The sequence below is a fragment of the Manis javanica genome, chromosome 13, assembly GCF_040802235.1.
Source record: "Manis javanica isolate MJ-LG chromosome 13, MJ_LKY, whole genome shotgun sequence".
NCBI lineage: Eukaryota > Metazoa > Chordata > Mammalia > Pholidota > Manidae > Manis > Manis javanica.
This window is the reverse complement of record NC_133168.1, coordinates 72,180,684-72,206,258: the sequence shown is the minus strand read 5'-3', so window position 1 is coordinate 72,206,258 and position 25,575 is coordinate 72,180,684. Positions and strand designations below refer to the sequence as shown.

Sequence of the window (25,575 nt, the reverse complement as noted above, 5' to 3'; positions counted from 1 at the left end):
TGGAAGATGACTGGTTAGCCAGAGATGGGTAAGATTCCTCAAGGGAGGAACAACCTAAGACAGGCACAGTCTCAGGGGGGCCATCAGGTGAGAAATTGGGGATCAACAGAGGTGAGGCTTAGAACCTCACCCCCCCTGTTTTGAGAGAAATCTTCTGCATCCGTGGATGTATTATTGCCCTTGTCTAGCTTGGATTAACACATAATCTACAGGCACACACCTGGTCATCTACATTTGCTCTCTTACAACACTAAACTATGTTTTCTACCTTTATCTTGCATCTACCTACCACTTCAGCATTTTATTAAAAAAATAATAATAATAATAAAGGGAGAAATGTGGGATTCACATATAAATCAAGTATAAAAATCAAACGAATATTCATAGTTGACCTGATTGTATATAGTTCATAATGAGTGATCAAAACCGAAAGTTTTTGTGATGACTGCCCTTGTACTGTTCACCATGTAAGAACTTATTCACTATGTAAGAATTTGTTCACCATGTAAGAACTTGTTCGTTATGCTTCAGAAGATTGGAGACTGATGAGAAGTAGGCTGGGGGTGGATTAATGATTGTGCATTGAGCATTGACTCCCCTATACAGAATTTTATTGTTGTTAACAACCATTTGATCAATAAATATGAGAGATGCCCTCTCAAAAAAAATAAATAAAGTTTCCACAAGGAAGTTTGAGGGTTCCCCTTTGGCTTCTATAGATAACAGAAATAGATGTGTGTTTTTCAGTGTCACTTAGATTTTTCTGTCACAAAAAGTCTTGAAATGGCATTTGATGCAGAAATTTAAACAGAATTTAGAACTAGATTTCTTTATATTATTTTTAATTTACATAAAGCATATAATTCAGTGGTTGTTAATATATTCACAAGGTTGTACAGCTACCACTGTCTAATTCCAGAATATTTTCATTACCCTAAAAAGAAACCTTGTACCTATTAATGATTACTCCCCATTCTTTCCTCCCTTTAGCCCCTCACAACTAGTAATCTATCTGTCTCTATGGATTTACTTATTCTGGATATTTCATGTAAATGGGATCATATAATATGTGGCTTTTTGTATCTGCTTTTTCACAATGTAATGTTTTCAAGGAGGAATTAGTATTTAATGTTTCAAATGGCAGGTTCTTTGTTGAGAAGGTCTTTTTCAACTCACTAGGACCTGGTTCCTCAACAAAAATGAACCTGTAGAATTTTTGTCCTCAAAAAGTTTTTTTTTTCCTGGTGGTGACACCCAGATTTGAATTAATGTGTTTTACAAAGTTATTTCATATGATAGACAAGGCACTCAAAGCACAATATAGTGAATTTCCAAAGAAAATCATCATACTTGAAGGGACTTACATAATATTACATTTAACCTCACGAACTGAAACCAATCTTTGTACATATGGAATTTCCATACCAAAACCCTACCTTCAGAGACTCTTGGAACTTGCCCATGATCAAATAAGGGAATCAAATGATTAGTGATCAGGTTTCTAGCTTGAATAACATATGTTGGAATTGTCACATGGAATAGTGAATAAAAGGTAACCCAAACCAAACCAAAAAAAAATAATAATAAAGGAATGAGACAAATGGACTCTAAAACTCATCAGGAAGAGAAGAGGTGCAGGAACAGGTAAGAATTTTGAAAAAGAACTTCATGGGGGTGGGGTAGGAGAAGACTCTTTCAGTAAACAAAACAAGGTCAGGAACACGAGAGAAGCGTTTGAAACAGACCTGTGGCCTTATGGGATTAAGGCTCTGCCAACTAGTGGTGGGAGAACAGACTGGATGGTCTCAGAGTGTGGCCTGTGGACCCTTAGGGCCCCCAAGATCCTTTCAGGGAATCCTCCCGGTTGGAACTATCTTCCTATCAACACCAAAACATTGCTTCCCAGTTCTGCCCTTATTCTATTGTACGGTGGCTTCTTTGAGAGGCTGCAAGATGCGAGAGTGAGATCCTCACTCTCAACACGAATCGGATGAGCACCTGCATTTCAAAACCTTCTCAATTTTAATTTCAAACACAATGCATAGAAACAGATAGAGTCAACATAAACAGAAACTCCTTGGGGTTCTCAATAATTCTTCAGAGTGTAAAGGAGTCCTGAGACCAAAAAGTTTGAGAATGGCTAGACTGCAACAGTAAGTGCTACTGGGACACTTGACTAATCATTTGGAAAAAATAAAGTCAGAACTGTAGCTCACACCACACACACAAAATTATACAGATAAACTGCTGTGCCAAACTTAAGAAATAAAATATAAAGGTATTAGAGGAAAGTAAAGGAAATATTCATACACTTTTGGGGTGACGATATAAGGCACAAAACCCAGGAACCAAGTAGTGTAAGATTTATAGATTGAGTTTGTTAGTAAGTTAAACATATTTATATTAAAAAAAAGTAAAGTTAAAAGGTAAGTGGCAAGTTGGAGAAAAATACTGGTGAAAGATAAAAGATTACTGAGAACTCAGAAAGACCATGTTAATAAAAAAAGAACAAACAACCCAATTAAAAATAGACAAGGAGCATAAATGGGCACATTATGGTAAGGAAAATAAAAAGCCAACAAACACAGAAGTGTGTATTATTATAAAAGTCTGGTTATTATCCAGAAAATGGAAATTCACACAATGAATTTTTTCTCCCCATCACACTGGCAAAAATCACAGTATTGATAACATGGGGTGTGGGGAAAGGTGTGAGTAAACAGGAGGGTAGATTGCTGCCATCTCTTAGGGGACAATTTGGCCTGTCAATCAACTTTAAATCATGCTTAACTTTCAACTCTGTGATTCCATATCTAGTTGTCAATCCTACAGGAATACTAACACTTGTGCACAAAGAGATACACACAAGAAAATTCACTCCCTCACTTTTTGAGCAGTAAAATATTAAGAAATCTAAATATTCATTAATAGAACACACTATGATTCATCTGTGCTCTGGAATTCTATTAAGCAGTTGAAAAAAAAGAATGAGGTAGATCTACATGTTGATGTGGAAATATCTCCAGGAAATATTTAAAAATTAAACTGTAGAACAATGCAAGGAACACGATCCTTTTTAGGCAGAAGAAGGCCCCCAACTGTACACTGGCAGGTGTATGCACACGTATGTATTCAAACTCTCAGAAAATCACTGGGAAAGACCCACAAGAACAGACAAGGATTCCCACAGAATGATCACATGCCAAGAGCAGCATTTCCTTTTCATTTACATTTCTGACTATGAATATTTTTACAATGAGAATAGGTTCCTGTATTCCTTGGGTGATTTTAAAAACCAGACAACCTCCTGCGATCTTATGAGACATCATCTGATGCTTATTCTTCACTAAATTCCCTCATCAGACTGGCTAGGGGAAGTGGGGAAGAATCTCAGTTCCCGGGGTGGAAAGAGGGGCTGGTTGGACAGAGTGGGCTCTAGTTCTGGCTACACTGATGAGCATAAATTGGGACTGTTTAACCCCTTAATGCAGGGCCAGCCGAGAAGCCCTAAGGATGCTGGCCCTGACTCTATTCTGGGGTCCCTCTGAGGGTCAGCAGGTATCAGGGTGGACGGGCCCTGGAAGTCGAGGACTGGCAAAGGCCTGTGCTGTCTTTGTGATTTCTCCCTCCAGTCATGTGGTGCCCCTTCTTTCTGAGGGCATAGGGCCAATGCCAAGCCTTCCTCTAAATTCCATTAAAACTGAAAGATGCCCATTAGCCCATTGGTGCCTTTTAGACAGTTTGCCTCAAAATGAATGCAAATTGGATATACAAAGGCTTTGTGGCAAAGGCCTCCACACAAGTATAATCATTTATCATTTGATTTACCAACCACTGGAAACTCTTCATTTTGGGAGTGCTGAACAATAAGTCATGATTAAAAAGGACTATAATCCTTTTAATTGGCCATTACCCTGAGATGACTGCTGATGGGCTGGACCTCCCCTCTCTGGGCTGTTTCTTCAGTTCCTTGTCCAAAGCCTCCAAGTCTGCAAGGATGAGGCACGGCCACGTGGCTCCCAGACACTGTGTGACCCGTAACATTTCCCATGAGGCTGTGACACTATCTCTGTCAAGCTCACCATCCTTTTCCTCCTTCCTTATTTCACACAAGGCACCACACAGTATCCTCGGGGCTGCTGCGGAGCGCCTGGCTGTCATCTCTAGATTCTGTCCATCAGTGTATCTCAAGCAGAACTCATTTCCCCCAGACCAGCACCAGCTCCCTCCCTTTTCCGCTGCACCTCTCTCCCAACCCCTCCCAGGGTTGAGCCCTCAGGGTTACCTCTGACCTCTCCATGCCCCTCCTCCACCCCAGGCCTAGTGGTATGACTGCCTAACTACCAGGTGAACTGTGCCCTTGTCACTGATTTCAGTTGTGGGGGCTTTACCTCTGCAAACATCTCACTACTTCACTCGATTGCATTCCCTGATATAAGATGAGTATTCTTAAAAACTGAACAACAAAAAACAGGTCTGATGAAGCCCTAAATCTCAGCTGGTCCCCAGTAGCCAGGGGAGGAAGGCGTCCACTCCTTCACCAGTATTCCTGCTTTGAGGAGCCCCTTCCTGGGAGCAATGGCTCCTGACCACCCATCCCCACGCCTTTTAGGGCTTAGCCATCACAGTGACCACCTTTTGCCCACGGTGTGTGTGATCCTTTATGTGCATCTGTGTGCTCCCACGCACGATTAGGGCAGAAGCCTGATGAGAGGGACCACCCCAGCTCCGGGTGGCAGCTCCCTATGAACCTGAGGGGATGAATGAAGCCAAGCCCATCTCCGGCCCTGCAGGTGGCCTGCTCTCCCCTACACCCCCTGACGCCCGCCAGGCCCTGCTCAGGTTGCTGGCCTTGCCTGGGGCCCTTCCACTCCAAGGCCCCTGCTAGAACCTCACCCATCTTTCCAAGCCCCATGCTCAAGCACCTGCCACAGCCTTTCTAGAGTCCCCTGCCCCCTGCGCAGCTTCCTTCCGGAACTCCCGACCCCACCCAAGTGCTCTCTGTGACATTTGATGGCATTTAAGACTTATGAGACCAGTCATAGCCCAGCTCTTGGCACCAACAGATGTTCATTCAGGAGAAGAATGGATCACTCTGCCCCTGGGCACTGGCCTTTGATCTACCGTGCTTCAAAAGTCTGAGCAGGCCAATCATTCTTGACTTTGTAACTACAGCAGGTTTTGCAAGTGGTGGGTGTTCAGTGAAATGGTTTCGAAGGAAACAGATGCTGAGTGGACGTCCCTTGTGGAACTGCCTGGCTGTGTGGACTCAAGGCCCAGTGTCGTCATTTCTGAGACTACCCTCTGGTCTCCCTCCCTAGGGAAGGCCAGGGGGGTTTCTGCAAATCCAAGGCTCCAGGCGGCCACCCTGCTGCCCACTGGCCCCAGAGGCCCACGCCCCACTGCTCTGCTCCTCTGATGTGTGGACATGAAGGGAGGAATGGCTTCTGGTCACAGGGGGTCAGGGGAAGGCAGTGGCAGGTGCACAGGGGACAGGAGGGGGCACAGGCCAGGGGCTCTGGGGCGGAAGTGCTCTTGCCAGGGAAGCATCCTTCCCGCTCTTCACTACGGGAGGGCTGGGGTGCAGACTGGGAAGGCCTGGCTGAGTCCACCAAGCCAGGAACCTCCCCCACTCCCCCTACACACAGCCACCAGTGGCACCCCACCTTCTCCACCCAGTCTGCTGTGCTCTGCATCCAGAAACCATCCCATCTTGGCTTACCTACTGAATGAGCTGGTTGACTCTTTTCTCCTAAAGTCCTGCTGTTTCATGTGGGCCTGATGAGGAGCTCTTAGTTTGTCAACCTTCCCCTTAGTTGTGTCCCCTTAAGGTGTCTGGGCCAGTTGTTAATTAGCCACTTTGTTTCTAATCTTTCTCTTCATCAAAGACAATGTTTTCAGTTGGATATTTTACTGAGTAAATCCCTGTGAGAGCCTTTGCCTGTGCCTTTCTTTCTCATCAAAATACTTTCATTTCATGGTCAGGAGATTAGATTGGAGGCCATTGAAAAATCTTAAATATAAGTTATTTTCTTGCCCAAGAACACTCTTCAGGGGCCACTTGCAGAGGATATACTGGACTCCAGTCCTGTGCTCAGGCAGTTCAGCTGGGAAACCTGCTTGTTTTAGGACCTTGGTGCTTTTCAGATTCTTGCTCTGCACAGACTGAACGTCCAGAGAGGACAGCGGTGGACTGCACTGCCATCGATCAGAGAACAGCTTTATGAGTGTGAAAGGTCACCGATCAGTCTCATCTACTGTCGATCAACTGCCTCAGTGACTCCCAAACTCTCAGGGCCTCAGCCATGGAGGGGAGCTTAGGGGTATTGAGATTAACATGGATCTGATGCTAGAATCTCCCACCACACCCCCATGCAGGAGCCATCCTCTTCCAACACCTCGGTCCCTGTGATCCTGGAGCTTCCCCAGGCCATGCCATCCTTGGGTCGCCCAGTGTTTAGCATGCCTTTCTCAGTGAGCTGAAGGCCACCCCTCAGAGGCTTCTGCCAGCCATCCCCAAGCCACCTCCAAAGCCACACAGGTGTCCAGAGGAAAGGCAGGAGCTAAAAATACTGAACAGGTATCTTGATGGGACCCAGCTTTACTTATCATATGTATATTATCACTGATAACCAGAGCTTGATATTTTTTCAAAAATAAATCACAACCCAGTAGAACCTAAAGCCTAGTTTTTCTTCTGGAATACAAATTTATAACAAATCAGAACTCAACACTTCTTAATAGACTAATTGGAGGGATTCTTCCCCGAAGCATGTATTTCAAACAGAAGATACCCCATCAGATGACATTGTTTGGGGAGAAGCATTAGTGGCACACAGAAATTTATATGCCTTGTGATTAAAAAGCCCCGCACCTCAGTTTTATGCATGGGTGTGGCTGATGTTCCTGAAATCCTCCACTACTTCTAAAAAGAATAAAGAAGATCCAGTTTGGGGACACTCCCAACTGCTCATCTCTTCCCTGCTGGACAGCTTTGCTCAGCTTCCTCCGGATTCTTGTTCTTTGTTCTCCATTTTCTCTGGGAGAGAAAGGGGTGGTTTTATCAGAGTCTTTATGTTTGTTGGAGCAGCTGCCCTGGGACACTGTGGCTTCGGTTTCAGGTCATCTTTTTTCAGGCAGAAGCCCAGCATGACAGTGGATCAGGATGACATGATATTGTACATAAAAAACCCTAAAGAATCCACTCCAAAACTACTAGATCTAATATCTGAATTCAGCGAAGTTGCAGGATACAAAATTAATATACAGAAATCTGTGGCTTTCCTATACACTAACAATGAACTAGCAGAGAGAGAAATCAGGAAAACAATTACATTCACAATTGCATCAAAAAGAATAAAATACCTAGGAATAAACCTAACCAAGGAAGTGTAAGACCTATACTCTGAAAACTACAAGACACTCATGGAGAAATTAAAGAAGATACCAATAAATGGAAACACATCCCATGCTCATGGATAGGAAGAATTCATATTGTCAAAATGGCCATCCTGCCTAAAGCAATCTATAGATTCAATGTAATTCCTATCAAAATACCAACAGCATTCTTCAACAAACTAGGGAAAATCATCCTAAAATTCATATGGAACCACAAAAGACTTCGAATAGCCAAAGCAATCCTGAGAAGGAAGAATAAAGCAGGGAGAATTACACTCCCCAACTTCAAGCTCTACTACAAAGCCACAGTAATCAAGACAATTTGGTATTGGCATAAGAACAGACCCATAGACCAATGGAACAGACTAGAGAGCCCAGATATAAACCCAACCATATATGGTGAATTAATATATAATAAAGGAGCCATGGACATGCAGTGGGGAAATGACAGCCTCTTCAACAGCTGGTGTTGGCAAAACTGGACAGCTACAAGCAAGAGAATGAAACTGGATTATTGTTTAACCCCATACACAAAAGTAAACCCGAAATGGATTAAAAACTTGAACGTAAGTCATGAAATCATAAAACTCTTAGAAGACAACATAGGCAAACATCTCCTGAATATAAGCATGAGCAATTTCTTCCTGAACCCATCTCCTCAAGAAAGAAAAACAAAAGCAAAAATGAACTCATGGGACTACATCAAACTAAAAAGTTTTTGTAAGGCAAAGGACATCATCAACAAAACAAAAAGGCATCCTACAGTATGGGAGAATATATTTGTAAATGACATATCTGACAAGGGGTTAACATCCAAAATATATAAAGAACTTACACACCTCAACACCCAAAAAGCAAATAACCCAATTAACAAATGGGCAGAGGATATGAAGAGATGGTTCTCCAAAGAAGAAATTCAGATGACCAACAGACGCATGAAAAGATGCTCCACATCACTAATCATCAGGGAAATGCAAATTAAAACCACAATGAGATATCACCTCACACCAGTAAGGACAGCCAGCATCGAAAAGACTAAGAACAACAAATGTTGGTGAGGATGTGGAGAAAGGGGAACCCTCCTACACTGCTGGTGGGAATGGAAACTAGTTCAACCATTGTGGAAAGCAATATGGAGGTTCCTCCAGAAACTAAAAATAGAAATACCATTTGACCCTGGAATCCCACTTCTTGGAATATACCCAAAGAATACAACTTCTCAGATTCAAAAAGACATATGCACCCCTATGTTCATAGCAGCACTTTTTACAATAGCTAAGATATGGAAGTGACAGTGGATCAGGATCACAAATCAGCAGCAACAGAGCTGTAGTAACAACCAGCTATGTAAACTGGGAAGGGGAAGCTAGCTTAACAGGGGCCTCCTGGGGCATTCGATGACCACTTTCAACCTGAACTCAAGGGAGGAGATACATGTACACGTGTGTGTATCCATACATATGTGTGTGTATGTGTACATCTGTAAACCCATCAGTTCTTGTCTCTTGTCCACTCTATCCTAGATTAACAGAAAGGGCAGAAAAGGGGAGGGAGGGTAGGTATAATATACTTAGAAGTAGTTGGGACTGCTAACAAGCTTCATGGATGGGTTTGGAGAAAATCTCCTCAAATCCACTTGAATGGCTCCTCCCTGAAGGCCTGTGGGGTCCACAGGACAATGGCCTTCCCAAAGATGTCCACATCCCTGGCAGCTGTGAATTCATAACCTATATGGCAAAAGAGAGTTTGTAGATTGAAGGTCATGGACCTTGAGATGGGAAGATTATCCTGAATTCTTGGGTTCTGGCTACTCCTTAAGCAGAGCCTTTCTAACTAAAGCGATGCTGAGAAAGAAGAACAAAGCTGTTGGTACCACACGCCTAGTTTCAAACTATACTACAAAGCTACAGTAATCAAAACAGTATGGTACCTGCACAAAAACAGATACTTAAACGAATGGACCAGAACAGAGAGCCCAGGCCTATATGGTCAATTAACCTATGACAAAGGAGTCAAGAACATACAATAGGAAAAGACAGTCTCTTCAATAAGTGGTGCTGGGAAAACTGGACAGCTATTTGCAAAAGAATAAATCTGGATCATGTCTTATACCACATACAAAAATATTAAAAATGGATTAAAGACCTAAATATAAGACCTGAAGCCACAAAACTCCTAGAAGAAAACATAGACAGTACACTCTTAAACATCAGCATTCATAATTTTTTTTGGATCTGTCTTCCTAGGTAAGGGGGAAAAAAAAATCTCCCCTACAGCAAAGGAAACCATCAATAAAATGAAAAAGCAACCTACTGTATGGGAGAAGATGTCTGCAAGTAGTATGTCTGATAAGGGGCTAATATCCAAAACATATAAAGAACGCATACAACTCAACATCAAAAAACGGAGTAGTCCAATTAAAATATGGGCAAAGGATATGAATAGGCATTTTTCCAAAGAAGACATGGAGATGGTCATCAGGCACATGAAGAGATGCTCCACATCACTAATCATCAGGGAAATGTAAATTAAAACCTCAATGAGATATCACTTCACATCAGTCAGAATGGCGACTATCAACAAGACAAGACATAACAAGTGTTGGCGAGGATGTGGAGAAAAGGGAATCCTTGTACACTGCTGATGGGATTGCAAACTGGGGTGGCCACTATGGAAAGCAGTATGGAGGTCTCTAAAAAAACTGAACTAGAAATACCATATGATCCAATTCCACTTCTGGAAATTCACATGAAGAAAACAAAATCACTAATAGGAAAAGATATATATGCACCCCTAAGTTTATCACAGCATTATTTACAACAGCCAAAATACAGAAGCAACCAAACTGTCCATCAATGAATGGATAAAAAAATATGGCACAATATATATATGCAATGTACTACTACTCAGCCATAGAAAAGGAAGCCATTTGCGACAACATGGATAGACCCAGAGGGTATTTTGCTAAGTGAAGTAAGTCAGAGAAAGACAAATTCCATATGATTTCATTTATATGTGGAATCTTAAAAACAAAACAAATGAACAAACAAACTGAAATGGACTCACAGACACAGAGAACGGAGCAGTGGTTGACATGGGGAGAGTGGGTGGGAAGATGGGTGACATAGGTGAAGCAGAAAAATTAGTGAGAATGTTTGATATGTTGATCTGGGCAATGGTTACATGAGAGTAAACACATGTCAAAATGCATCAAGATGTACATTAAAAAAATAAAAACAAAACTTAAAAGCACAGCCTTCTGGCTGAGGTCAGAGAGACAGAGGAGATTCAAAGTGTGAAGGGGACTAGACTCACTGCTGATAGCTTTGAAGAGGAAAGGAGTCATGAGTCAGGGAACTGAGCAATGAAAAAGGGGACCTCGGTCCTATACCCGTGAACCTGGACAACCACCTGCATGAGCCGGGGACACGATTCTCTCCAGAGCCTTCCGGTAAGACCTTGATTTCAGCACTGTGGGACCTGCAGCAGAAACCAGCTGAGCCTCATGGATTTCCAACCCACAGAACTGTGTGATTATACATTTATGTTGCTCTAAGTCTCCAAAGGCACCCGGCACGGGCTGGAGCAGGGCTGCAAAGGGCCCTGGGCTTGAGGGGCCAGCACATCCTGCCACCACGTCTCAGTGCTCTTAGGGGCTTGCCCAGCTGTCAGAACAGGCTGTGCCCACCACCTCATCCGACTGGGCCATGTGGCTGCCAAGCTCCTGAAGGTGGAGGACAGGCCTGGGTAACACCCGCCAAGGGGGACATGTCAGCACCTAGGTTTGGCAATGCTGTTTGCAAAGGCAGAGGCTGACACTTACACGAGTTTTCAAAAACCTGGCCATGGGGAGACCCTGAGAATGATATTTTAAGGAAAAATAAGCTAAAATTTATTCTGAACCAAATAAGAGCCTTTCTGTGTTTCCTCCTCTAGTTTCTCTAGCACAGTCAGCACGCCACTTCAGATACACTGTCACTCTCTCCGTGAGCAGCATTTGTCTGTTGCCCTTACTGGAGAACACAATGCTCTTGATTATACAGGCTGTGAGCACAGCCAAACATGAGAATGAGCAGACATGTGTGCTCTAAAAGAAGGTCTGACAGAGCCTGCCCACTGCATACACTGTCACAAAAAGAGGCCTCTGAAGTCACTCCCACCAGGCACGGAAGCAGTATTTGGCACTGAGGGTTCTCACTTACATGCCATGAGATTGATTTTGTCAGTAGAACATTGTCAAGTACAGAATGGTAGACTGTTGCAGGGCAAAAAACTGAGATGCAGAAGGATTAAAAGAAATGAACCCTGACCTCATACTCAACTGTGGTGGAGCAGGAAAGAAAACACTTTTGCCCCAGTCCAGGACTTGCAAGCTGGACTCCTGGGATTATGATATAATCAGACCCACAGAGTGGGCTGTCGGTAGTGGAAATCATGAGCAGCCTCTAGGTAGTGGCAGCAAAAAAAACCCTCATGAAGACAAGGCAGTGACAAACCCCGCCACACACAGCTCCTCTCTGCACTGGGGGGAGTCTTGCCCACGGGGAGCCCTGGAGAGCCATACGGAACAGCAGTAGCTGAGGTAGCCTGCAGCCACTGGGACAGAGCAGCTGAAACCCCCTGCCTCAGGCCAGCCTTTCGCCTCCCCTACCCGCTGGGAGAGGCCCCTGCACGGGTGTCCTGTGCAGGCACACGGTCTCAGGAAAGGTACAGGTGCCAGGAACAGAGGTGGGGCGCTGGCTGAGGCTGCCGCGCTCCTGAGGCTTCAGAGAGCATTCCAGCTGGCAGCCCAGACCTCAGTTCTGGTTCTGAGGGGCATTTATAAAACTTACCACCACCAGTATGTTTTTGTGATGTAATTGATTTCCTGAAAGACTTAGACAAGCCTCTTCTTGGGAGAAGAAAAGGCAAGGTTTGGCTGAAAGGTATGCCGAAGCAATGTGCCATGAAAATAGAAGGGTGCTCACAGTGATGGTGGCGACGGCCACCCCGGCAGGGCTGGGAGCAGAGGCGAAGGCTGACATTGCCCGCGGGACCTGTTCTTAGCTGCCACAGAGACTGAGGCTTCCATTGCCAGGCCCACCTTCTCTTCTGGCACCTTCTGGCTAACTCTAGCTTTCCAGATCACTCACAGAAGACAGGACGTACCTGCGAAATGTATTCACCAAGTCTGGGTATGTCTTCCATGTGTCCCTGTCCCCTTCTTGGCTGACTATAAAATCTGTACTGGCAACCAGCATTCTGAGCTTCCCAGAAACACAGAGGCACCACAAAGGAGACACTTTCATGTTATGTAATATATAGACGTATATAATATATATGACCACATCACACACACACACATGCACGCATGTACGCATACACAGCAGGTCCCAGGGACATGGGCCAATTTAATAACTAACTGATGTGCCTGATATGTACAGCTTAGTAAAGTTCTTCATTATTTAAGAATTCTCTGTGAGAAACAGATTACTCCTGGGAGTGATGGAAGTTCAAGCTCGGTCTACCTGGTTATTTGAAGAAAAGGAGAGCGAGGTCCCAGATGGACCAGGTCAGAGGGGCTGGCTGGCCAACTGCACCAATTAGAGGGAAACCTAGGGGAGGGCGTGGGAGCCCATTCAAGCATTTAACAGGTGAACATTTTTCTTTCAAGTTCAGAATACATGGTACAAGTAGTCTATGTATACTGATTGACAAGATGGGATTAATCCAGTATTTGAGATTGACCATTTTTAGTCTATTCAGGGCTGTGAAAAGGTGTTCTGTCCTGGCAATAATACAGTTACCTGTTCTGAAGGCATGCCAACTGCACCCCCAAACAGAACCCATAGAGGGCCAGAGGATTCCCGTGTGCTGACTGCACCAAGGAGGGGGCCCCACCAGGGCATCCGTAAACACTCCGTTAGGACCACCTGCTGATCAAAATGAAGTCAGTTGGCACTAGAAGCCCTACTTCTTCCCAAATGAACCAGATTTAACACAAATCAATTTGGGTTTCTGGGGCTGGGGAAGAATTCACACTTGGTTTTCTAAAGAGCACTTCAATTTAAATAAGGATAAAGGAGTCACTTCAAGGTTCAAGTTTTCAGACGCTATTACTCGGTCAAGTGAACACTAGGATGCTCTTTGGATGCCTTACAGAACAAAACAGAATATGATTTCTGGGAAGAAAAGCCAAGGTAAGAGAACAGGTAACTGAGCAGAAGGTCTGTCCAATACTTAACACGTTAGCACTGTACAGAGGCAGGGCCACCAGAAAGGATATCTTGCAGGACTGTCCTTCAGGGCATTTAGGAATCCTGTTTGCTGTGAACCTGTGGGAATAAAAGACAAAATTTAGCACCAAACATTTACCTCTATGAAAACATTCTTCATGCCAGAAGCTCTGACATCTACATAAAAACAACAGGTGTCTAAAGATCAATTCAATAATTAGATTTTGTATGTGTTACAGCACCCAGTGTATGATCAGAGATTGAGATTCCACTAAAGTTGTTCAACAAGAAAATAGCAGATTCATAACAACATCCAACATCTGCAGGATTTTTCCATAAAAGCAGATGGATCGGCATACTTTCCCATAAATTATAGTTCTGATTACTTCTTTGTTTTCTCCATTTTAATAAGAAAACAGAATACTGTATGTTATTTTTTTCTCTTCTTTTATGAAAGACTGTTTCCTAAAGTTTGTTAACTTTTGACCCTGGATGTCCTATAAACTATGCTACATATAAAAGACGTTTTTCTCTGGACCCAGAGTAAACAAACTCATAAAGCTGAAGTTTATTACTGACTCCTTTTGAGTTTAAGCCATTTTAATACAAACAGTCTGTTCAAGAAAATAATTCTTTAGGGGCTTAAGTAAAGATGCATCTGATAAGCAATTTTTATTTCATGTATACACATTACGGTTTCTGAAAACAAATGCCCACAGTGAGGAGCTCTTGGTGCCCCCATCTTGAGGTGGTCATGTCTGTTCCCCGTGTGCTGCACGAAGCCATGTGTTTTGGGGACATAATCTGGCCCTGGGGTAGCGACGAGATGAACAGGGAGAGCTGAGAGGCCAGGCCGGGCGCTGGTGCACCTCTGCTGTGTGTGATGCTGGTGTGGCTGCAATGTGGGAGCTTGAGGCAGGGCCCCAGGCCCCTCTGTGTAGCGGGAAACTGCACCCGGCTATGGGTAGGCTGGGAGTGGGTTGGCGCCATCTTTGTCCTTGAGTTCCCATTCCCTCTGTGCCCCCCGGCCACCACTGAGGCGCCAGGATGCCAACCGGTGGAGAACTAATAAGGAAAGCTTAAGGCTTTCTTCATGAGGTCAGTAGGTCCAAACCAGCAAGTGGACCACAGTAGACCTCAGCAAACACCACCCTGCAGCAGGATGAGGGCCCTGAAAGAATGGTCTGCTTCCCTGCTGCACCCAGATCGACGGGCTTTTCCTAACTGTTCTTCTAGAAGGAATTCCAGATGTCATCTTCCCAGGGATCTTTGCAGTAACAGGCTTCTCTACCTGGCTGCCCTTCCCAGTCATGCTGTCCCCTCAGAGCCCACTTTCTGCATAGTTTCCAGAAACTCAGGTGGCCATTCCCCAGTGGCCCTCAGACAGCCATTTGTCTGCCTTTGCCAACACTTTCAGAATCTCAAGGATTCATGGGGACTGTGGAAAAGCCTCTGCCCTGCCCCAAAGCATCAAGGGCCCTACCAAGTGGGGTGGGGTGGGCTGTTTCAGGCAGTTCTCAGGGGGTTCAGAGCCAGAGGAGGAAGATCTTGATTTGCTTTTGTCTAAAATAATTGGATAACTTGCAAGGCTGATAAACTCCAGACTTTTTTGGTAGAAGACTGGATTAACAAAACAAAAGTTTAACTATAGCAAACTCCATTTTGCTGATGCCAGGATGAGAAAGACTTTAGAGGAGGTGAAAATGAAATGTACATTACAGCTCAACCATTTTGGTGGTAGGCAGCCAGCTTCACGGTGTGTGTGTGTGTGTGTGTCGTATGTGAGTGTGTGTGTGTTCCCAGTGTTTATGTGTGTAGTTCAGCAAATGAAAACTGGCTCTTGATATCCAGAATGCAGGGGCAATGTCATATATGCAACTTGATAATATATAAATTAAATGTTAACTCAATGTTTAAATACTATTTTTGGTGTCACAGATATGCTGGAATATCTGTACTTATTTCTTCTTGGGTTGTGTAAAAGAATTGCTTCTTCTCTCTACATCTTTGTGAATTAAGACACAGATAGGACCTTGGCTACATTTTTGCCTTTTTTTGACTCTGTAAATAGAGAGAAAAGGTGCTTCATCAGTGCCACCATCGGCCTCTTCCCCGGGCAGCGTGGCAAGGTCTCCAACCTCTTCTTGCTGTCCCTCCAAGTCATGGCTCTCAAACACATTACAAATCTGTGTCACATTCAGATGAAAGGATTTCAGCCAGAAAGAATGGGAACTAGGATTTAAAATGCCTATGAAAATAGGATAGCCCATTTAATGACTCAATTTGACCAATATTTAAAAGACACTAATGTGAGACTATCCATACTACCCACTTGCCTGGCCGGGTGCAAACCTCACCAAAAGAGAGGGGAGGAGAATGTGCGTTTCTAAAGGAGCTTCAGCACTCCATTTGTGGTTTTAGCACTGCTTCCTGGAGAGAAAGTGAGGCATGTGTTCAGATATTTCCAGAAACATTCCAGAATGAGGCTCTGTACTTGCTAATGGGTTGCTGTACTTCAGGAATGTGGACAAGAGGCACTGCTGGTCTTTAAAGCTGCTAATGGCCCTATAATGGAAGTTTAGAGGCTTAAATTTATAGTTCAAACCCAATTAACTTCCTTCTCATCATTGCCTATTGTGGGGAAGTGAGTGACCAAGAGATGAAAGGAATTCAAAGTTACGACCTTCAGAATGGGGAATGAAAAATGCCAGTTGCTTAGGCAAATATATATTAAAATAATTTATATCTGAATCTCATTTTTAATAAAGTGGCTTCCTTCATAAGCCAGGGATTTACTAATATTCTAGCAGATAATTGCACATCTTATTGAACGTATGTCTCTAACATATACAGATTTGTGTGTAAGAAAACCCTATCTTTATTCCCAGACATTTTCTTCTAGGACAGGTGACCATTCTTGCTTAAGTGAAAAGTTCTGCCATTGGATTGTTATCACTGTAGCACATTATCCTTTGTGCACAATGTAGGGATGGTTCTTCCAGGAGAGCCTTTGGCAAAAGATAAAAGGCAAACCGCCGAGGCTGGAATAGGGTCCAGTGTATCAAGGAGAAGTGTCATGAGAGAGCCTTGTCTGGGGTGGTCCTGGCAGCTGTTGTGGATAGGCGGGGAGTGGGGAAAGAAGGTGGGGGTGGGGGGGTGGAGGGGTTGGAAGCATGGCAGGAAAGGAAAGGGGCAGGCTGGAGGGAGGGGGTGGAGAGGGGAAAGAGAAGAAAGAGCCAGGAATGATCAAAATATTAAATCAAAATTAAATCAGAAAACCAAAGTCAGGCAAATGGTTACATACGAAATCTGATTTCGCCAGCATACTTACGAAGAATGACGTGGGTGATAACGAATGCAAATATAAAGACTGTCAGAAAAGACAGAGATAAAATAAACATATAAAAAAATCTGTAGTTTCTTTTCCCCACACAGTTGCCTACCCAGGGACAGTGGTGATCAAACCGTTCTGAAATGAGAGGCAGAAAAAATAGGGAAATCAATTAATAAGATGTTTTTTCACTTTAGGGAGCCCATCCCCCCACCCCGACACTCCAATAATATAACAAAATGATATTAGACTACACATTTCCAAATTCACCACTCACAGAAAGGCTTAACATGAAGACATTTCAAGAATGTAATTATTCTTTAAACTGAATTTAAAAAATTGTTTTGAAAAAATAAAGCATATGCATTCTTATCAAATGGCAAAAAAATGTTCTTATCATTACAATTAGACTAGCAAAAATTTCCCTTTTTTGAAAAGGTGACTTCTTTGGTTGACTTCTTTGGTTGACAGACATTCTTCCCTTAAGGTGGTAGCTGCACTTTCTGATGTGGGGTGCTGGGCAGGCCTGTGGGGGGCTCTGCCTCTCATGGGCATGTGGAATTGAGTGACGACCTCTCACGGCAGGTGGCCAAGTCACAAGGGGCCTGGGACAGGAGAGAGGGATAATCCCCTGTTCTCCCTTCCTAGTTTCAACTGTCTTCCTAAGAAATACGTCTGCTATTTCAATAGTTGTAGGAGAGTTGTTGTCATTTTTTAAAGTGAACTATGATCTTCAAGTACAATGTAATACACCAGGTCTTTCAGTCCACAGTTCTCAGCTTCCTTACCTGCAACACAAGGATACTTTATAGAGTTCTTGTGGTGCTAAATAATGTCTGAGAAAGTATTTTTTTAAAAGTACATGATGTTTTTATAGTTTGTCAACACAGGTCATATTAGTATATTTGGCCTTGAAATTTTTCTATGAGAAAAATGATGATGTTGCCCTATTTTACAGATGAGCAAACTGAGGCTCAGGGAGAAAGGAGACTGCTTGCATGGGGCCATTCAGCTCAAAAGCAGTGGAACTAGAACTTGAGGCCCATCTTCCCAATGCCCCTGCCACCTCTACCACCTTGTGAGTGACAGCACACCGGGATCAGGCGTTCTCCTATCCCCTGTGGTGCCCTGAGCACAAACCCTCATCTTCTTATCTTGGGGATCTGTTTGTGGTTTGATCTTGCCCCTGCAAGTAATGGCAAAAGGCTTCTCTTCTTGTACTATTCACCTGCTCTTCGATTCAGAGTGCCCAACTAACACACCCACTCCCGTCAGAGGCTTAGCTTTTTGCCTGGGGCCTTTTCTCAGCTTAGCCTCTACCCAATTTGAAATACCTATGTGTGCTTTGCAGACCTTCAGAGAAGGCTATATGAGGCGTGACTGTGTTAACACAGCATTATAAAATTATGCAAGGCAGTGTGTCATTTCTTTCTGGCCACCTAATCTAAAGCACTCATCTCATATTTATATCTAGTGCAAGCTTGCTTCTTGGAAAGGGCACAAGGACACCTGGAGATGGTAAAGCCCATCCTTGTCTGCAAGTTAAATGAACAGGTAACAGCCAGTCTGAGCTGAGGACCCAAAGAGAAGTTTCGGAGCTCACTGGCGGGTGACAACCTGATGGCCTATAAGATGACACTGGAAGGAAGGTAACGGTTATCAGTGCTCCACATTATGTCCTAATACGTGCTGACAACCCTGCACAGCTGGACAGGTTCACTCCTGTGGAAAAACAACTTTACTTCCCCCAGACATTGGTGTACACGGGCTGTCCAGCGAGAGGTCTACGCAGACATGCACAAAGCAGAGATCCGAGTGGGCCAGATTTTCCTGACTTTGAGACTGTCATTCTGAGAAGACTCTTTTCTTCTATATAAGCATAGAAAATGGGAATCAGCAGTGGGGACACAGAAGCACGTTAGGCCGGAGCCTCTGATTCTAGCTGTGAAAGCTGATGGCCAAACCCCAGCTATGTGATGGATCAAGTCTCTTCACTGAAGTGAGTTGCCAACCGGCAAAGAAGGCTTTAGGGCTTGGGAGGCCAAGTTAACCTAGTGGAGAGCCCATGCAAGGTGCAAGGTCTCTGTATCCACCACAGAGCATTCCTATGGGGCAAGCGGCAGTTGTATTTTTAACCTAGAAAGTGTAATACTAGCTACACTGTGAGACTGCTTTCCTGAGGGAGGCAGAGCATCCAGAGGTGACTGCAGTAGATGGTGTGCATGCGCCCTTGGTTACGGGGCTCGGAGGCCTCTGGGGAGATCAGCGATGGCTCAGCAATGGGGGTGAAGGCCTGGCTCTCTGGCTGTCCTGTGCAGAAAGCAGTTTCCATTTGGAAATGTCTTATTGAAAACTTTTTCTTGGCTGATAAAAATCCCACTAAAATTGTAGATTCACTGAGAGATTCTTTTATTTAATGTTTTCCATGTCCTCTTTTGTGTTTGTTGAATACAGTCAATGAACCTAAAGGCCTCCATGGGCATCTCTACATCCAGGGCCACCTTTTTAATAGCAGCCTTGCCAGTGCCTTGGTTCACCACCTGCCTCAGCTGGCCTCTCTGCAGTGTGCTGTGCCCAGGCCTCAGCCAGAGCCTCTTCCCTTCTCCACTGACCCTCTCTCACTGGGCACTCTCTTTTCATGCCAAGGTTCAGACGCCAGCTACACACTGGTGACACACTGCCCATTGCCTTCAGTACCTCACAGCTGTCTCCATGTTCACCCCAAGTCATCTTACTTATGTTCTACTTGCTTCTGTTTGCCAACTCTATGCTAAACCTTTAATAAAAATTTGTCAAATGACTGCATAAACCCTCATACTACCAAAAGGACATCCCACGAGCAAGTACGTTGCCCGATATCACACAGTTAATGAGTCGCAGGGCTGGGACGGGGCTGCAGCTTGATCTGCCTCCAGGACTCTTGACCACGAATGCCACACTGATTTTATTATTTTCCACTTACCGAGTATTTTTCCAGTACGGTCTCAAGTGCTAGGACTACTAAGAAGAAAAACAACATACACTCTATGGCTTTGAGGAGTTCCTTTTCTTACTTGGTGAGGACACTTTTCAGACCTGAAAATATTCCTCAGATGCGCGCAATGGAGCCTTCACAGAGGAAAACCTAATTTAGCGTCTAAATCAGTCCATTCTCTCACTGATGTTGGCAGCATACAACACTGCCCCTTTTTGGGTCAAGGATAAAAATGGGACAAGCCGTCCAGCCCACCAAGGCTCTGAACACTCTGGCTGTGGTCAGAGAGGGGAGGAAGCTGAGGCGCTGCCTGGGTCGTTCTGAAAGGGGTGGTTTCCAGGGAAGAAGGGCAGACGGGCACTGGGCACAAGCTGAGCTGGGACAAGAGTGAGTGGCCACAGCTGACACGTGACGTGGCTCCCAGGGACCTGATGCAGCCGTAATTGGCTGGAAGGGGAACATCTGGGGGAGGAAGGGGTCCCAATAGCTGGCAGGGCAACCACAACATCTAAGAAGTTTCAAAAAACTATTACTAGAGGTTAGTTTCCACGTGGAAAAACTGGATGGGCGTCCCATGTACCGAGGGTGTGTGCGACGGGAGGTTCTTTAAGAAAACCCTTTGGTGTCATTGTCACACCCTTGATTCTGAAGTTTGGGTCCCGCCAGAAGAAGTGGCCTCTACCATGGGAACTTGTCACCTTCAAAACGTCACCTGCCCTCAGATCCTAAGTGGGAAAGAAGGTCCCTGACAATGGACAGCCAGAACACAGTTTGGGAAAAGGAGTTACGGTCCTATTTCGTTAACCCAAAACTCTAAATAATAATGAAGATAATAATATTAATGATGATTAAAATTACAATTCCCCGAGTGCCCTGTACATCATCATTTCGCTCATCACTGCCAGTAGCCTGGTGAGGCAGGCGCTCTGCCCACCTTCACAGCTCAGGGACCACCTGGGAGGGGAGGCGCCCTGCCCACCAGGCATCCTGCCTCAGCTGAGCAGCTGAACTGTTCCTCTGATTAGAGGAAGATTTAACTTCCGGAAGAGATGCAATATGGAGAAGAGGCCTTAAAAGTGAGGAGAAATGAAGTATTAACATTGCACAGGAGCAGAAAAATCCATGCAATATGCAGGGAAAAGTATTGCAGCAGTTGTATCTGAGGCTGCCAAAGAAATCTCCCAGATTTCATATTGTAATAAAGGCCCTTAAGAGTGGGATCCAGAGATAATTAAAAGTCGTATCTTCAAGCCAGGTACTGATGGCCCTGAAAATTCCGCATTTTCCATACAGTGGTCCTGGGCTCTGGGTGGCTGTGCCTTGGCTGGGTCAGAAGGGATTTAATAAGGCCAGCTTCTATCCCAGAGTGCCTTAAAGATAATGTGAAATAGTAGATGTAAGAATACAATTGAAATTTAAAACTTCTAATTTAAATGTTAATTACACTTAGATCAGATTAAATGTTTTTAAAGGTACGTAAGGGAAATTGCTTTTTCTTTAAACCTAGGACTTTTTTTACCTCCAAAATTAGAAAAATCTTGCCCTGTGAGGCATCCTTCATTTTTTAGAGGGATGAATGTTGATGCACAGCGGTACATGTTGTCACCTGGTCCTTCTGCTCCCCACAGAATTTCCAGACACCAAGTGATTCACGCGGTCCTAAACCTTTGGTAAGGTCCAAGTGAAAGAGCTCCGCTGCTGTGTTCAACAACTGATCAGATTTCTGGAAAGTCACCTCCCTCGTTCGCTCTCCCTCCCTCTCCTCTCCCTTCCATCCACCCTTCAGGGGCCCCCCGGCTCTGTGCCAGGCACTGTGCTAAGTATGCCATGTGAACTGCATCATTTAATTCTCAGACCACCTGGGAATGGGTGAGGCTACTTCGCCCATTTTACAGATGAGGAAAGTGCATACGGAGGAGGTGGTACTGGAACCCAGGTGTTACTGCGTTACTGCCTTGTGTGCTAGTTCTCTGCTGGTCACTGAGCCAGGCGGGCCTGAGGACCTGGCCCTTCCCTCCTGGAGCTGCCCACCTGGGTGTCCGCAGCCCCAAGCAGGTCAGCAGGAATGGAACGCTGTCACGCCAGGCCTGGCAGTTGTGACTGCAGCCCCTAGGTCCTCTTTTGGTCTGGGGATGACAACCCTCAGTCAAAAAGTACTCTTTGATCGGCCTCATCTCTGCCAAATGAAAATCAGAAGAAGCAGAGACTCCTTATGGAGATGTACATACTAGACAAAGGTGCTCACAAACACATTTACTGGGGCAAAGGGATGTATCAGGGAAGGCTTGTTAGGGGTTCCCCTTCACTCCTTTTCTGAAAATGAGTTCTTTCTGTTTATTTCTATGGAGAAACAAAAATCAAGAATCACATTAACTAACTGTATTGGCTAATTAGGCCTTAAAGCACTAATATATCACTTCTACATGGGGACTCATGTTCTTCATGTGTGGAAGGTTAGATAGATAAGCTCCAAGACCCCTCTGGTCTGCAAAATTAAATGTAAAACAACTGTCTTATCAGTACCTGTATGGATTCCTCTGGTCTTGAGCCCTTGCCAATGCCTTATACAGCAAGGTTTTGCAGCTTTTAGCTCCATTTGTTAAAAAACAGAAAGTTTTCTATATAAAACAACCAGTGAATGCAGAATTGTTGTAACCTTTACATTGCAATTTAACATAACCTTAGACAGGGATGTGGAATCCAAAGTGCTCCCTCGCCCCAGGGTCTCATGCCCCCTCCCCACCCCCCAGCCTCCGGCCTCACCACCACCTAGCACGGCACTGAGTGTCTTTGGACATGATCAAGTGAGGTAGCTTGACTGCAGGACACTAAGCTTTCAGCTTCCTAAATGGGCAAGTTTATACATTTCTATTTCCTCAAATTTTCTAGGCTTGTTTAACTTCGGTTTTTAACTCCCATTTCCAGTGTTGGGAAAACGTTCTGCTTCTAGTTAGAGGCACAAGCAGGCACGGAAGATGCACGCATTTGGAAGCAGCTTACACCGGGAGGCAGATCGACTGATTAGAAACACAGACGACTATAAAATGGTTGAGAAGAGAGAAGAAAAGTCTTCACAGAAAAGCTAAGAAAATACTTGCTAAAGACGGTGGGGAAGAAGGTAGGAAAATATTTAGTTTGCAGTAAAATAGTTTTTGAAAGATGTGAAAAAGGAAACAGAAATGAGACTACTTTAAAAAGTGAATTGGTTTGTTAAGATGTAGAAGGAAACCCTACATTGTCCAAATTTTGCATCCAGAAGGGGTTCATATAAAGTAGTAAATTCTAAGTAGCCAGGAGAATGGCATTCCTGTCTCTCCCCTAGCTGCTCCCAGCACCCACCCCGAGGTCTGCGGGCTTCCTGGGATTTAGCTACTGGATTAGGGCTCGGCATCATTATGATGAAGTCCGTAATAAAAGCTCACATTTGTATATCCTCAGGAAAACAGTCTCGGTGGTTCTCAGTAACTCCCCAGCTGTAACTTGCTCTGTTGTGAAACTGAAATAAGCTCCATATAAGCAAACGCCTGACTGCTCAGCGAGTTACTTCCTGGGCCAGGCCACTCCAGACCCACCCAGGCCCCTCTGCATTGGCCGCACACTGTCAGAGTTGGCAGGGCCAGAGCTATGTCTGGGAAATTTCCGTAATTCTCTACAGAATAGAACAATTTTACAAATCGGAAAAGGAAGCCTGTGTGATCAACACCCCTCACAATACCTCTCCTTAAAATTAGTAAGGACACCACCTTTCATCAGAATGGCTTAAACATTTGTAGGCCTTTCTGGCTTTCAGAGCTTTCACATTTAATTCACTTACTCCATGTCGACCCTATGAGAGGAGCACAGATCCCATTCACAGGTGAGGAAGTGAAGCTCAGAGCCACGTGGAACTGCCCACGTCCCAGGGCCGCTCCGTGGAACTACTACTTCCACTTCCCCATGCTCTCGCGTCACATGTTCCTTCTTGTCTAGTTATTAGCCAGTCAATTTATCCCCAAAATGAGGGTTTCAGAACCTAGTTATCACATGTACAGCTAACAATCACACATTATGTAATTATACATGTACAGCTAACAATATTAAGGCTCTTCAAAACCTTTCAGACTGTATACATACAAGGCTGGAAAATGACTTTCCCAATGGGAATGCTTTTCCAAAGTAAACACACTTCTGTGATCTCATAGCAAAGAATCTATGTCATCTAAGGCTGTGTCCATGAGCAGGGCACAGTGGTTCAATGGAATTGATAATGGGTTCCCTTAAAAAGCAAACTGTGACGTGCCCAAAGTAATAACCTCTTAAAAATTTTATCCAGAATGAGACCTCTTCACAAAACTTCTGAGACATGTCATTTTTCTTAAGTTGAAGCTGTAGAGCTAACTTATTGATGACTACTATTAAAATATAAGACAGCTTGAGGAAAGGAACATAAATATCTATTGTACTCTGTACATTTTAAGGTCTTTCCCATATAATACCTCATCCAGTCATACAGTTATACATACACTGTGAGTCTCAGGACCACCACTAATTCCTGTATGTTACAAGAGCACCTGGATGGATATGAGACGGGAGAGTAAGAGGGGAGAATGTTCCCCTTAAATCCTTCTCCGGCATATGCTCTGGCAGATTCACCCGGATGGCAGTTTCATGAGGCTGATATTAATGTTCATAATTGTCCTCATTTCCCATTTCTAAAAGGGGCCATTGGCCAGAAAACCCTTCCTGCCCAACACTCTTAGAGTCACAGATTTCTTGTGGCTCAGTCCAGCTCCCTTGGGACACGTCCTGGCTGCCCCAACTCTCGATACAGAAGCAGCCCAGACTCAGAGGGGCAGAAGGGGTGCTTGGCACTCAGAAGTCCTCTGTAGGATTTTCCAAAATTCTCCTAGCATGCTGTCACTCCGCACTGACATTCATCCCCCTAAATATCTGCTTATCCAGTGGCCTATGTGATTAGCACTTGAGGGCACATGCCTGAGGTTCCACAATCCCTTTGCCCTTTGGGTCAAGGTTTGGTGGTGGATCTATTGCAAACATTCAGGTTGAGAGGGTGTGGGGGTGGTGGGAGGTTGCAAGCTTGGTCATTCCCGTTGGGCACAAGGCACTGCACTACTATCTTGAAGTGTGTTTGGATGTCACTGGTCCCCTGCCCCACCACTGGGCCTGTATGTTTCTCCTTGATAGATTTTCCTTGGGACAGTTCATGCCATCTTTCCAACTGCCTGCTACACATTTCTACCAACCTGCCCCATGGACACCTCACGTTCAGCAGGTCCAGAGCTATATTGATCACGCTCCCCTGTGGGTTCCTCTCATCCACCCTCCTCTTCTCAGCAAGGAGCCACCATGCACTGCATTGCTCAAGGTAGAGAATCCCTCACAGCCTCTCATCTGCACATCCAGCCAGTCCACAGGATTGTTCCCTGTTCTCCTGCTCCCGTCTGCCAGCCACTGCAGCACACCAGCCCCATCAAATCTTTCGTGAACTGGTGTAAATCTTCTTGGGCCTCCCCATCAGTCTGTCCTCCGTGAGTTGCTAGAGGGGTTTCCCAAAGCAAATGACATCCTGTGAGGCCCTTGCCTGTCTTCCTGGGGTGCCTCCTGCTGCCGGGGCCTCACTCTCTTGACGGGATGGCAGAGCTGGTGCTTCCAAACTG

General features: G+C 44.7%; 1 protein-coding gene across 4 annotated transcripts in view; it reads right to left on the bottom strand.

Annotated features, from left to right (window-relative positions):
* ZDHHC14 (zDHHC palmitoyltransferase 14) overlaps positions 1-25,575 on the bottom strand; it is a 255,031-nt gene that overhangs the window by 38,911 nt on the left and 190,545 nt on the right. For all 4 annotated transcript variants that reach the window (XM_017657073.3, XM_017657074.3, XM_037023546.2 and 1 more), the window contains 2 exons: positions 16,945-17,082; positions 13,664-13,712 (listed from right to left, as the gene is read on the bottom strand). In XM_017657073.3, coding sequence (XP_017512562.1) covers positions 13,664-13,712; positions 16,945-17,082 — 187 coding nt within the window. The remainder of the gene's footprint in view (positions 1-13,663; positions 13,713-16,944; positions 17,083-25,575) is intronic.